The sequence below is a fragment of the Seriola lalandi genome, unplaced genomic scaffold (assembly GCF_002814215.2).
Source record: "Seriola lalandi dorsalis isolate HSWRI2012SDOR001 ecotype SW California unplaced genomic scaffold, Sedor1 jcf7180002054944, whole genome shotgun sequence".
Taxonomy (NCBI): Eukaryota; Metazoa; Chordata; class Actinopteri; order Carangiformes; family Carangidae; genus Seriola; species Seriola lalandi.
This window is the reverse complement of record NW_019525495.1, coordinates 208,949-223,653: the sequence shown is the minus strand read 5'-3', so window position 1 is coordinate 223,653 and position 14,705 is coordinate 208,949. Positions and strand designations below refer to the sequence as shown.

Below are 14,705 nucleotides of genomic sequence, written 5' to 3'. Positions count from 1 at the left end.
GTGGTGGACGAGGAGCCAGCTGATTGCATAACAGGTTTAACATGAGTTGGGAGAAAAATCCCTGGCACCCAGCACAGCAAAGACTTCCAAGGGATAACCTCTGACCCTGGACGACCTTTCACAAATCTGCATCAGTCTCTCTCCACTCCTCTCGTAATTCTCAGGGCATTTCTTAACATGGTGTCTGTCACTGTTGTAAAGTGGATCCTGCTGCCAAGTTAAGGCTTTAAATGACTGTTTATTTAAATTAGTGATTATTAACCACTGTTTAATCAGATCCCACTGAGATTAGAAATTCTCTTACACATGGAAGATCTACAAGTAGTTTCTGACAGTGCCGGACACACAGTACGGGACGCTTCCATGGTGCATGGAGATGTGGAAATTTTGTGTGCGAGTATGTGTGTGTGTGTGCGTGTGTGTTATCAGGCGTCCATCTTACCGGACAGCACAGTGAAGACAGCGGCGAAGGCGTTGAGTTTGAGTCCGTCAATGACGTTGCTGGAGTGGAAAAGCTCCAGACACATCAGGCTGAAGCCGACCACCAGCAGCAGGATGTAGAGCACCTCCGACACCACCGACAACCACAACACACCTGCACACACACAACACACACAGCTCAGTTACACAAACACAAGTAGCTCTTGGCCTTTCCAAAAACCCCAAACCAGAAGGGATTCAAATATAAAGAAATGCATTATAAATATTTAGTTTGTTTGAGGCAGCATTAATTAGCATGTACAACTAACTACATGGATTTAATGATGAACAAATTACATTATGTGGGGAAAAAAAGACTTAACCCCAACCACTGAGGAAATGCTAATTTAACTACGACACAAGACCGGTCCCAGTTCCAGTCCCGGTTAATTGCTCTTTAGCTAAAGTAGAGAAGCGGTTTATCCAGACAAACAATGAGGGATTAGTGAATGGTCATGTAGACACATTTACAGCTCATTCACTCTTCTTTCTGGGTGCTGATTGGTGGACTGAACATGTTGCCGCCCTCCCCCACCAACAGGAGCTCCATGCAGTCCAGAGAGGTACCAACAAGTGAGAGCAGGTTCACTGAGAAATTTTACTGACTGTCTCCTTGTGGGAGGTTTCTGCCCCAAAAAGCCCCAGATTTGTCGTTGCTGAAAGCGTCTTAGAAGTCACAAAATAAACGATAAGTTGGCAAACGCTGGCACAGCTGTTTAACAAACCAACCACGCTAATATTTTACTCACCGTCAAGCAGTGAGCTTACACTACTCATTACTGAAATAAACAGCACAGTCCACTCTTGGCTTATTGAACTCACCTATGTAGCTACAGCTGATAAAATCTGCCAGTGCAAAACTGATTGTCGCTGGATATCAATGTTGAACCAGCTTTTGTCAACCTCAGTCGGAAATCAAGGATCCAGGGATTTAAAAATGACTAAATAATAAATCTGCTACTGCTGTTACTGTAAACTTTGAGCTGTGTGAGAAAGCTTGACAGGTGTAGCAACAGTTACAACCAGGTGTGGTTTAATAAAATGTCTTTTATGATGATTTATTAACGGTTTTATGATCAAATAGTTTTTTTTACTTTTCCTAACGATCTGTAAAATGTAAGAAATCTTAACAAATGAGTTACACGCACCAAAATACAGACTTTCTGTCTACAGATATTCAGGCCTGTTTATAATCATTTTCCTTTTTTCTTTGGATCTGATGGTTTTGTGGAAACATGATCTTCTCGGCACACAGTAAATAAACCACAATGTTCAGCATCATGTTGTAGTTTATAATGAGCCTGAGGATGCGGATGAAAATCTTAAGCAGGAGTCTGTGGGAGCAGGTGTTGTCGTTCAGATGACAGAGTGTGGGATCGGTGCCAGAGGAGAAAACTCATCAAACTGAATACAGTGATGGCTTGTGGGAGAGTTCTCCTCTTATTCTGATGATGTTTTTTTACCTTTTAGCTCTGCGTCGCTCTCTCAGACATGAACACTTATACAGAAATTCACAAAAGGAAACACAGAGTTGGGCTGAGAGAGCTCCTGCTCCTCTGGAGGTCAGGGTTTTTCACTTGTCAAACATCTGAAGCTTTTCCACTCTGGGAGAAAAACCACCGAGACCCAAGAGCTGAAGAAACCGCGAGGCGATCGAGATCTGTCAGACCTGAGCAGGTTCAGACAGAGACGGGACTCAGAGGGGCTCGTAGTCTGGACTGAAGACGTTCATCTAACCGAACACTCATGTTGAAGATAGAAGTAAAGTTTGGTAACTGTTTGAGAGGAAACACCTAAAGTACTGGCAAGTCCAAGTAAGTACATTTGCTAAAACACCGCACTTAACTACACATTTGATGTACATGTACTTTACATGAGTATTTCCATTTGTGAGAGACTAAATAAGAAAGATAGTGTGTCTCAAGGTGCTCCGGTGGCTCAGCTGCTGGTGTGCCATTAGGGCTTAGTCCGGCCTGTAGCCCTTTGCTGCATGTCTCTCTCTCTCTCTCTCTCTCTCTCTCTCTCTCTCTCTCTCCTATTTCAGATATACAGCTGGGGTCAATGCCACATACAGAGCACTCTTCAACGGCCCTCCATTAATGCAAGAACAGCAAACTCCACAAGATAACGCATACAGCACCGAACATAAATCCCAAACCCAGTAAAACAGACACCAGGTCTGTAACGATCCCAGCCATGTTCGGCTCTGCGGGTTCCGATCCACCAGGAAGAGTGAACAGATGTGTTCACCGGGGCTTCATCTAACCTTCTTCCTAACACTGTTAATAGCAGCATAAACGTCACACTCCTACGGGCTGTTTGACGCAGCTTGGACAAACGAATGAATACGAACAGTGGGTTTTTTTGTTTTGTTTTTTTATATTTTTTGGGAGATGACAGTCTCTGTTTGTTTGTTTTTACCATCATGTTCACATTTGGCATCCACAGCAGGTTTAACAGCATCACAACAGAACGTGAAGCTGATCAGTTAAACCAAAATTTCTATTTTTAAAAAAAAATGTTATAACATGTTGTTTTTCTCCTGTTAAAATGCCGGTGTGGACTCTCGCCCCATGTTTCTGTCATGTGCAGAGACGGATGTGAATATCAGCTTCGACGTTGTTGCATTTTCTTCTCCCCCGGGTACGAGCTGAGGGCGGGAACGTCTGATTGTCCTTCCTGTTCTTCTGTCGTCAGTCATTCATCAGGTGCTCCATAAACCAGGAGCTCCTGATGAATCTTTTGCAGGATGATGATATATCTCTCCTCTACAGGCAGGGCCATGACACTCAGAGCTCAAAACAAGGTGAGATATTTGTTTCTGATCGACCTGCAGGAGGAGGAGGAGGAGGAGGGTGCGTTTGATATCCCCACCTGCTTGGTTTGGCACACATTGATTGGCTCTTTACTGTTGCTACTCTTTACGGTCACACAGAGAGAAATAAAATCCCCTCAGAGTTGAGAGAGACATTATGCGGGATGATGAACACGTTTCACAGCCCCACTGTTTCCTCCCGCTCTGGCAGTGTGAACACGTTGAGAGCAGAGAGGGCTCGTCGTGCTGTAACCGAAGCTGCCCTCGGGATCCACTCTCATTACCAGAACTCTGGATTTTTCTCTGCACATTTAGAAATTGTAAAACGCAGAAGCCCCTCTTTAACCGGCAAAGCTCACGACACTGAATTAAACAGATTATCTGCTCCGCTCCATCGGGGGTTGGCGCAAGGGTCCCTGAAGAATCAATATCGACGGCTAATTTCCTGTCGCACTTCTCTCAGGGCAAGGCGAGAATCTTATTTCTATATTCAAGTGTTTCACATAAGACACTGAGCATTAAAACAGCATTTTAAAATAGAGGAGAAATTACAATGCAGCCCCCAAATTTTTTTTTTAATTGAAAGCGATGGTAAATCTGGAGGCGAAGCTCAGATCGTCTGGAAGTTTGTTCCAGATTTCTCAAGCTTCAACAACTTTTTGCTGCTTCTGCAGAAGTAAGCGTCACACAGCCACCGGTGCCACGCTGGGATCTGACGCTGTGTCCATCTCATCGTGTCCTCCTGGAGGTGCTCCTCCCTCCAGCTCCTTGCTGTCATCATCATCTTCACACTTCCTTATGATAATACAGCCTCGAATTTACAGCGTGTGAATCACAAACTAAAATACTCGCTTGTTTCCTACTGGTGCTTTAATGCAGGTACAGTGGAAGAGAAGTGAATCACCAGGAACCAGTAAGTGTTTTATTGGTACCGGATTCAAAAATAAATGGCAGGTTGTATTATAAAGTGTTTTATCTGCACTAATTCATTTCATATGAAGCTTACATTTTATAGACAGATCATTCTTAAAGGAGTAATTGGAAGGGATGATGTGCTCGTGTCATCAGGGGTGATAAACTGTTGCTCAAATATTAATATCAATATCCGCCCCAAAAGTTGAGTATTGGTTGAGCTTGAAATGATTAAAATGACATTTGGTAATCTATATGTTTATAAAAACAAATGTAAATTGCAGATACGTTTGATGCTGACGCTTATATAAAAACTAGCAGTTTGAAAACGACCGCTTGGGCTAAAAAATAATTGATAATCTGTAGTTGCAGCTTTTGTCTCACTCTCCACAAAGAGCTGACTGTTTCAATCTCCAGGAAACGTCTCACACGTCTTGGTAAAAGTTTCTTTTTCAGCCCAACGTCCTGATTGTTTCAGTGAATATCCGTTTCCATCAAGCTTTTATCTTCTGCATCTCAGTGAGAATGTCCAGCAGATGGTTGGATAATTTCATCAACATGAGCAATAAAGAGGTTTCTTTTTTGTGCAGTGCAGTGATGTGCCTAATTTCAAGGTATTAAACAATTACAAAATCATTTCAGATGCATGGAAAAACTGCACAAGGAAAAAACTGCACAAGGAACAAATTTCAAAAATCTCCCTCTGAGAAATCCCCCGCAGCACAATTAGCTCCAGCATGCTGTTGCGAATTATGGTGAACTACAGCAGGAAGCTCATATCTACAGATTCCCATGAGACTGTGAATGCAGCATGAGGAGAGGACTGCCTCAGCAGCGATGACGCTAAAACATGACAAATCTGATAGTTCTGTGCTTTATGAGACAACACAGCGAAGTTAAAGACTGAGATGAGAGCGGAGGAAGATCATTCAAAAGAAGAAAGAAAAAGCAGGGGAGGAGGGAGAGGGAGGAGGAGCAGGAACCTCTGGAGGCTTCGGTGATAAAAGCAGCATAAACCACTTTACGATGTCAAGGTGTAAAATTAATGTGACGGTTTCTCAGCTCAGGCCACCTGAAGGAGAAAACTGCAAACCTGCAGAGTCGGAGCAGCCGAAACCTTCACAACAAGCACACTGAGGAAAACAAAGGCTCAAACACGGCATTTATCGGTGCATCCGCTGACCGGTTATGTTGACACTTCCATTAGATTTGGACAGGTGTTGAGCCAGAGGCGGTTGAGAAAAGGAGACGGCGTTCTTACAATCATTTCCTTTCACTGTCACGTGGCCCTCTGTTGGTTCTGGTTTTCACCGCTTCAGTCTTGCTGCCGTAGATTTCCAACCACAGAAGTTTAGAGGGACATACACGTGCAATTAAAAGTTAAAAGTGAAATAAAACTAGTGTTTCTTTACGTGATAATACTATTATTGTTATTGTTATTTAACTCTTTTTGGAGGAAAAATGTAAATTTATATTTAGCGTTGTATTGTATTGAACAAGCAATCATGACCACGGCCACAGGAAGTGTACGCCATTTCTAACTATACGCTGCTTGTAATGCGCCATCTTTTGTTATAGAGTATCTTCTCCTGCAGCGACAAACAGAACAGTGGAGCCATGTTTGTAGTTCTGTTTCTGAGAAGCTGAGCACGGTTTATGAACACGCCGAACGCACTATGCTCTAAATATCGCATTGTCCCAGCGATCACGTCACGGAGTGAACATTAAATGAACTCATGCAACAATTCCCTTGATGATGCACATGCCAATAAAGCTAATTTAAATTTGGGAAAGGACCGTGGAAGTTACATGAAGTGAATCTTTCACTCCGCTGACTGTCAGATGTGATTTTTAATGAAGGAGCGGCATCGCGGTGAAACGCCCCGTCTGATGTTACACTCTGGTTCCTTGTTAGCTGCAGCTTTCATTTCTAGCCAGTCGATGGAAACAAACTCCAGGGGTGTAAAATGCCTGTAAGGGAAACTCACAATGCAACAATATTGACCAAAAATAATTTTCTTCCCTGTTTCTGTTTTATTGAATATGTATCAGCAGACTGAGACTTCATTAAACTGAAGACAGCAAATAAAACCTGTTTTGGAGGGACTCAGCCAGCAGGACTGATAACAGGAAGGAAGCAGCTCATCAGACCGAGTCTCATCTCAGATGGATTTAATTACATCTTTAATTACTGTGTGTGTGTGTGTGTGTGTGTGTGTGTGTGTGTGTGGTTTCATAGGTGTGTCACCGGTGTGTTATGGAGACAGTTTCTGTTTGTGATACATTTCTGACATCGGCTTTCCAGGTTTCTCAAAACATCTCGTTGACAAGAACCCAGATTTGTTAGACTTAGACCCAGAGAGGGAACCTCATTAACAAGATTATTGATTAATGGATCAATATTTAGTGTCAATAATTTGAATCAGAAGTTTCTAGTGAATTATTAGGATGTATGTCAATATGTCATATTATTGTATAAATTCATTTTGAGATTGATAAATTAAATAAATTACTATAAAAATGTTACAAAGAGCTCATAGCGGGCAGAGTGGGGAAACATTTCGAAAACGTAAGGAGACAAGATTTAGAGGAAATATAATCAAATGGTCAAATTGAATGCTGGGAAATTTCTGTTCTGTGTCAGGTGATCTCCAGAGGAGGGAAACCAGAGGGCTCGTGTCCACACATGCGTTCACTTAAGAAGATTTAAGATGGAGCTCACCTCCCCTCATCTGCAAAAAACACCATTCAGTGACACGGACCGTACCAACTGATACTGGTTCAACCATGCAATGCATGCTGGGTGGTATGTGCAGCGTACAGAGTCCTATTCATTTTTCATTCACTCTGTTGGGCCAATCTCACAGAAGTCAACCCTGTCTGCAAAACCTTATGTTCATATATGGCTAATTTGCATCAGAAAATATGTTGAGTCAGAAACAGAACTGAAGTTGTTGATATTCGGCAAACTGCAAATACACTGATACTCAACGCATCAGGAAAATGTTCGCAGGCAACGTGTTTGTTTTCCACCAGAATCTCTCATCTTGCAGCTCAATCTCCACCCGTAGTGACTCCAGCATCTTTAAACTGTTTCGTGGTTCAGACTCTCACAGCTCTTGGTTCAGGTTTGGGAAAGATCCTGGTTTAATACAGAACTGGAATCACCGCTTCTCAGTTGTTTCCTCCGCCAACCGGTCAAGTTACAGGAAACATGATCACAATCTCTCCCGCCTGATCTACAGCGTTGAATGATGGTCAGAAGTGTTTTTGCAGAACATGATGATGTCACAGTGAAATTGACCTTTGACATATAAAATGTCTTTTGTCACTTTATTTTATCCTTATAGACATTTGAGTTAAATTGTGTCATAATTTGAGCATGAATTCAAAACGGGTTTTGTGAGGTCATAGTGACCTCGACCTTTGACCGCCAAAATCTAATCACTTCATCCTTTGGTCTAAGCAAACGTTTCTTCCAAATTTGAAGGAATTCCCTCAGGTGTTACTGAGATATCGGGTTCACAAGAATGGGACGTACGGACGTACAACCCGAAAACATAATGACTCCGGCCATGACTCGGGTGGCATAAAACGTTAGAACCTAAATCCAAGACATTATCCAGCCACCATTTGTTGCAGCTACAACACTGTCAGGATTGGATGAACAGCACAGGTAAGCTGGACTGACTCCAGACTCCAAGGCAATGCAGATTTAGTGAAGATACTTTGAATAGCAGATGAGATGACAAGCAGATACAGGAAACAAAACTCTAGTTGCAGGAAGACAGGAAAAACTTCTAAGATACAAAACCAGGAGCCAATGACCCGACGAGGAGCAGGTGAAGTGACCTGATAAATATACTGTTGCCCAATTGCAATCCGGCCCCTACACACTCCCCCTACCCACTCTCGCTCCGTTTGCACGTTCGTGTGAAGGGTCCGCCGCATTGAGTGTCGTATCAAACTAATGACCCTTAAGTGGGAGTGGGTCGTAAAGCCCTCCAACACTGCATCAATGCAGACTTACAAACCACACTCCCAGAGGATTGCAGCATCGCTTTGAGTCTGGGATGGATGAAATGCCATACACCTACTAATGTGAGTTCCGTGTGTTTATTTCCGAGACAGGTCATAAACAGACATTTGAGTTTACATTGTATTTTGAAATGAACATGGCGATGTGTACCTGAACAAAAACGGGACGTGTTTTTTTATTTGACTTTTGAAAATTAGACTGTTGACAGAACAAAGATATAATTAGATTAAGATGGCAAACAAAAATATGTTCAGCACAAACGAAATGCGGCCAAAGAAGCATGGGAGTGAATTTTTATTTATTCAATTAATGATTTTCCTTTCACAAGCTCACTATGTCGCTGCCCACACACCTTCATCTTTGTCAATGCTGTTTATAAGATTATATTTTAGATAAATATTGATTTAATCACAATATCTTTCTGAAATATTTTGAGTAACAAAGAATTTCCTGTTTCCGTCAGAGAAAGGTGAGGTCGTCCCAAAGCTTGCTGTTATATTTATACCCTCCCCCTTAATGAAGAGACCCTGCCTGGGCCTGTATAGAGCAGGACTGATTATTGATGGATAGATGGGGAGAGTTCAGGTGACTGCAGGGCTGATGATAAGTAGGAACAGGTGTGTGGGTGGGCGGGGCAGTCAGGTGAATGAGAACAGGGAGGAAATGTCTGAGGATGTGTGGTGGAGAGCACAAGACTGGGGACCAAGGGGGGGGGGGACAGGAACAGATAGTGACACAACATAACTGGGGAAACGGTTCAGTAGAATATGGACATATAAGACTTTAAACCTGCTTCTCTGAGTGTTTTCATGTAAACAAATGAGACGTTGTTTTTTTTTGTTTTTTTTTTGTTTCAGTTTTCATTAAGGTTGGACTTGGAACTGACCGAGGAGCAGCTGTGTGTTATAAAACAGCAGTGAGCACGTCGGGCTCAAAGGAAGGCAGATTAACATATTGTATCCTTGTGCGAAAAGCAAGGTCGCCCCGCTCTATATATCCCATCATCCACCCCTGCTCTTCTTCCAGATGGCATTAACAGATGAAACCATCATAGAAGTTTCATTATTAACTACCTGCTCCGACACAGAGCATTAGAGGCGACGCCCACACATAACCAAAATATTCCCTTTCTTCTGGACGCTCAGATATTCCTTTTATGAGCCGCAGGATACAAACATCATGTGCTGCTCTTATCGGCGGTTAGGGGGCAGCTTGATGAGAGGTCTGGGACCTTCCTCATTATCAGGCGCCTGAATATTCTGTTTGTGGGATTGTACTAAGAAGGTGTGATTCTGATCTTGGTGTATAGATAAAGAGAAAACAGAATTATTGATTACAGTTCAAAGCAGCGATGAAATCATAATAATAATATGTGAAATACATATGAAATAATTTGAGGTAAAGAAGATCTGTGGTCCTCTGATAACACGAGTAGATTTTTGATGGAAACATAGAAGCATTTTCCTTTGGGAAATTAGATTAAAATCTACTTGAAATGTGGATGAACATAAAGCATCATCCTCATTTTGTTAGGGTACAGGTTCCAATAATAATCCATAAATCAAAACTGACAACACAGTGGAAAAGACTGAGCTCATTTCATATCAATTACCACATGTCACTTTTCCTCTGCTTCCTCCTCCATCAATATCATCACAATAAAGTTCTCAGGAAGCTTCGAGCTCCAGCCTTTAAGACTGGAAAATGAAGCCAACAGCGTCAAGTACCAAGTTCCTCTAATGACCACTAGAGTCTGGCTCCAACAGTGGGTCAATCCCCATAGACTCCCATGTTAATATGTCCAACTTTACAGCAGAAATAAACATGTTTACAGCCTGGTACAAAAACAGTTTTGGTCTCTATAGCTAATTTCCTCCTTCATGACACCTGTTTATATAACTCACCTGTTTACACAATTGAAGTGTATGTGGCTTAAAACTAACTTTTAATGAAATTTTAATGTGGAAAAGTTACAGATTATAACTTTAAAGCTTAAAGTTCTGCATAATTGAGGGCGTGGCCTCTTTGAGTGACAGGTTGGTGAGCGTGTGCTTGCCACAAACTGTCATGCACACAAGTCTCTGCTCCACACACACCCCTCCTCTTTGCCCATTTTTGTATTAGCTGGGAGTTAGGGGCGGAGCCAGACACCGCCACGATGACGACGGTGGAGCAGCTCACTTTGAGCTTCAAAACTGCTCTTCAGAAACCTGTGGGTGACGTCACGGAGGCTACGCCCATCTTTATTTACAGTCTATTGTCCACAATGATCAGGAGCTGCGTTTGAAAGATTTTTGTAAATTTATAAAAACAATCTGGGATTTCACTCAGTGATGGTTCAGGTGTGTGGAGGTAGAACTGAAGCTATTTTTCATTCCTTATACAACCACCTCTGTCACCTTTGGTTTGAACAGTTGATTGCAGCACTGTGAATGTGAATATGACTGAAAGTCTGAGTCTCGTCCCTCTCTCTGATGGCAGGTTTCTTCTCCCTCACAGGTGTCTCCTAGAAATTACATTTGTATATTACTAAATTATTCATGTTGTGGTAACAAACTGGATTAATGTTCAGGAGTAATGTCATTAACATCACGAAAAGAAAAAAAGAAGCACAGCATTTATTTAAAGGGGACCTATTATGCAAAATGCACTTTTCCATGGTTTTCTATCAGTAGTATGTGTCCCTGGCGTGTTTTCCCCTCCCTCTCGTGTTTTGTTTGTCCCAGTTTGTTCTTTTTCCGCTGTCTAGCTGGGCGTGGCCTCCTGGTTCCAGCACACCTGTTCTTCATCTGCCAATCAACTCCCCACCCTGCAGCAACATGTAAGCCCGCCTCATGGCTTCATGTCATGACAGTTCAGTCACATTGTGTGGTGCTAACTCTCCAGACGGTCTCTGCTCTTCAACCTTTTTTTGCTCTGTATTTTTTTGGACTTCTCAGTAACCTCTAAGTTTTCAGTTCCTGTTCTTCAGGTCCAGATCCCTGCACCCCGCCACCCTCAGCTAGGAAGGCAGATATGAACCGGTTTCACTATTTACCGCACTTGGAGGCTACGCTAACTACGCTAACACCAAGAATGACCAATGTCTGCAAAAACCTGCCGGAAAAAAAGTCGCAGCTAAAGGGTCTGACACACCAAACGTGATGCAGCATCTGCGGGATCACCACCCAGCTCTACACACCAAAGTAAAGGTGATGCTAACGACCTAGTTAAATTATGTTATAGGCAAGTTACTTCATGAAACATTGAGGTGTTAGGAATTGAACATAAACGTGTCACTTACAATGGATGGCGTGGCGGTGAGCGTTGGGCTTCCAGTGAAACGTAAATAAACCGGCTTCAGTCACTCTGACCATTTAACGTTACATTACGTTTCCTCCTCCCGTCTGTGTTGAATTAACAGTCAGGTATGGTAGGTAAATATTAACTCAACACTAGGACCTTCCAGCAACATACAATGGCTTTTAATATATTGCATTTCAGTTAATAACACTACATAAGAGATGTTCTCAATTTCCTTCCTTTCCTTTAGTTTTTACTAAAACTGCAAACAAAGAAACAAAAACAATTATAGACAGGCTGCATGTAAAATTAGATTACTTGTTAAAAATGAATAAAAGATGGGCATGGATGAAACTTGATGACACTTCAGCTTCTAACCCACATTAGTAATAATTTCCCCTAGGGGATCAATAAAGTAAATCTTAGTCTTATTTTTATAACAATCATTTAAAATCACTATTATTTTGTTCTGTATTATTTGGTTGCTGTATTATTTCTGTTTCAAATGGCAGCAATAAATAACACATTAAAATCTGTAAAGAATGCTCATGTGATTTAATACATCAGTAGTGTTGTTAAATAAATTAATGCATAATAATTGTGAAACCGTGATTATTCCTCAGACTTTAATCGTACCATTAGAATCTATAATCGTTGCATCCCTACCCTCCGCCCAGTCTCGTTGTTTCACCTGTTAGGATTTTGTTCGCCTGCCCTGCTCTGTGGATTCCTGTCTGTTTGTCCTGCCTCCACCATTATCTGCCTGCAGCTCTTCCCTCTCCAGCACCTTCAACCGAGCCCCCATAACTCAACTCAAACAAGTCTCATTGTTTTCACTCCACCTGCTGTTGTTCTGCTTTGTGGGCCCAGAGAAAAACATTCAAAACCTTCCACCAATATCAGTACAAACATCGATTAAATCCTAACCAGATGTGGAAATGTTTTCCTGTCTGACCACACAAACTACAGACTATTTCTAAGTGGAGCTTCAGCATCTGTTCCACACAACAACAACAACAACAACAATGAATCCAGAATCACACAGTGACCTTAGAAACCATGTTTTCATCTCTGCAGTTTTTGAGAATCATAATAGACCCCGAGTCCAGAAAAGAGATGTTTCCATCTCTTCTTTTTGTTTTTTCACTGGGACTGATGAACAGGTGTGGAGCGGCAGGGAGTGGCAGTGATATCTAATGACCGTCATTACTCACCTCTCTCCGACGCCGGGGCCAGATCAATGAAGCTCCGACACTTCTCACCTGCGAGAGGAAAGAGAGAGGAGGGAGATGAAGGGGGGAGGGGTAGAGAAAGAGAGAGAGAGGTATGTAAAGAGGAAGAGAAGTGGGGAGAGGTGAAGAATTCAAGGTGAAATGAGCTGGGAATGAAGGAGAGAGGGGGAATGAGAAAAGAGGGAGGAAGAGAAAGGAAGGTTAGAAAAAGGTGGAGAGGATGAGGTGATTAGTGAGAAGGAGAAAAAGATGTAAGGATGAGAATTGATGCAGAGGGAGGAAGGAGAAGGATAAACAGAGCGTTAGTGTCAGTGTGTCAAACTGATTTAAAAAATAAAGCTAATAACGTGTCGCACTGACAAAGACACAGTGACTCTAGAATGTCACGGCTTTTATTTCATTATCAGCACTTTATTTTGTAGCAGACACTGACAGGAAGTAGTCTCTCACTGTCACCTTATTATGTGACGCTCACGATGCCAGAGGTTTACAGGATTTTATTTTGATATTAGTTAGCGTGTTTAGCATTATAAACAATGATAAATACATTTTTGTTTTTTTTCCACGTTTTAGTGGTGGGGCCATATCACAAAATCTGGTTTTGATCCGATGCCACATGTAACTAGGGTCAGGATCACTCATCAATACAGATATCAATGCTTTTTTTTTTTTTTTTTTATAAAAGCAGCTAATGTGATGTCATGTAAGGAGAGAAATGCATCATTATTTATGAGTACATTATTATTATATTTTAATTACCACCAAATAATTTGCCAAACAGGAGGAATTTCTTTTTGCTTTTGACGTTTACACACAGACAGTTTTAATGATAAATGACAAATGTTCATCAACTAACGAGCTGATCGCTTCAGAAGAAGAGATGCAAATACTGCAGCACTAACGTGCATGTGCTCAGGATGTGATCTGACATGATTGATTATTTGGTATTGATTCTATTGACTAAAAACAAGACTTTGTATCATTTTAGTATCAGTACTTGGCGATCAGTCCACCCATCGCTACCTTGCTGCCTTTGTACCTGCACAGAGACTACGACACCTATATCCACCATATCTGACAGCCCAATCTAAGTACTGGCTGGATGGATGAACTGCAGGTAACTCATCATGAACACCTTTATGTTTCTGTTTGTGTAGAGAAAAGATGCAGCATGTTCAACAGTGAGCTTTAGATTTGGTGGTGGTTGAATTTTGACAGGCAAATTTAGTATTCATTTAATACTACAAATAATAAGTTACTAGATTAATGGGAAAACAAGTCAAATATTGTCTTGACATTTGCAAAGGCATGAACAATCAGTTATCGTTCTGATGATCGTCGATCACCGATATCGCCCATCAGCACAACACTATCAGGCTGTTTCCCCCTGCTTCCAGTCTTGAAGCTAAGCTAGGCTAACAACAGCCTGAACTTAACCTAACAGACATCATCTTCACTTCTTACGCTCAGGATTGTTGAACTGCTCCTTTAAACTGTCAGTCTGCTGGTGTTTGAACTGCTCGTGACCTATGACCCACAAATGATCAAGATATGAGAATTGCTATTTGGTAGCATAGTTACTTTACATTGATAGTTGTCTTGATTGATTCAAATTGTCTATATTGTCACTATGACATCATCATGAACTTGTTAATCATCACATCTATAACATACTTGACAGCTGTACTTGGTACGGATTTCATGGTATTTTATCCCATGTGGTATCAGTGCTCATGTAGGGAGTGACTCTGCTCTTGGCTTCATCACAGTTATTTCTGGCTGCAGAGAGTTGATCAGAGCTCGGTGGGACCCTGCAGGTCACAGATCACCGGCCACAACACGAGCCATAACTCAGCCTCTGCAGTGTCACAGGCTGCAGCCAGGCCCATCCATAACCAGCCTGAGCACCGACGCCCTCACACCACCGTACACCCTGAACCCCCCC

The 14,705-nt window shown here is 42.0% G+C and overlaps 1 protein-coding gene across 1 annotated transcript in view; it reads right to left on the bottom strand.

Moving 5' to 3' along the window:
* Positions 1–425: 425 nt before the first annotated feature.
* gsg1l (gsg1-like) overlaps positions 426–14,705 on the bottom strand; it is a 26,562-nt gene continuing 12,282 nt past the window's right edge. Inside the window, exons 2-3 of the mRNA XM_023393824.2 lie at positions 12,743–12,790; positions 426–595 (exon numbers count right to left, since the gene is read on the bottom strand). Coding sequence (XP_023249592.2) covers positions 426–595; positions 12,743–12,790 — 218 coding nt within the window. The remainder of the gene's footprint in view (positions 596–12,742; positions 12,791–14,705) is intronic.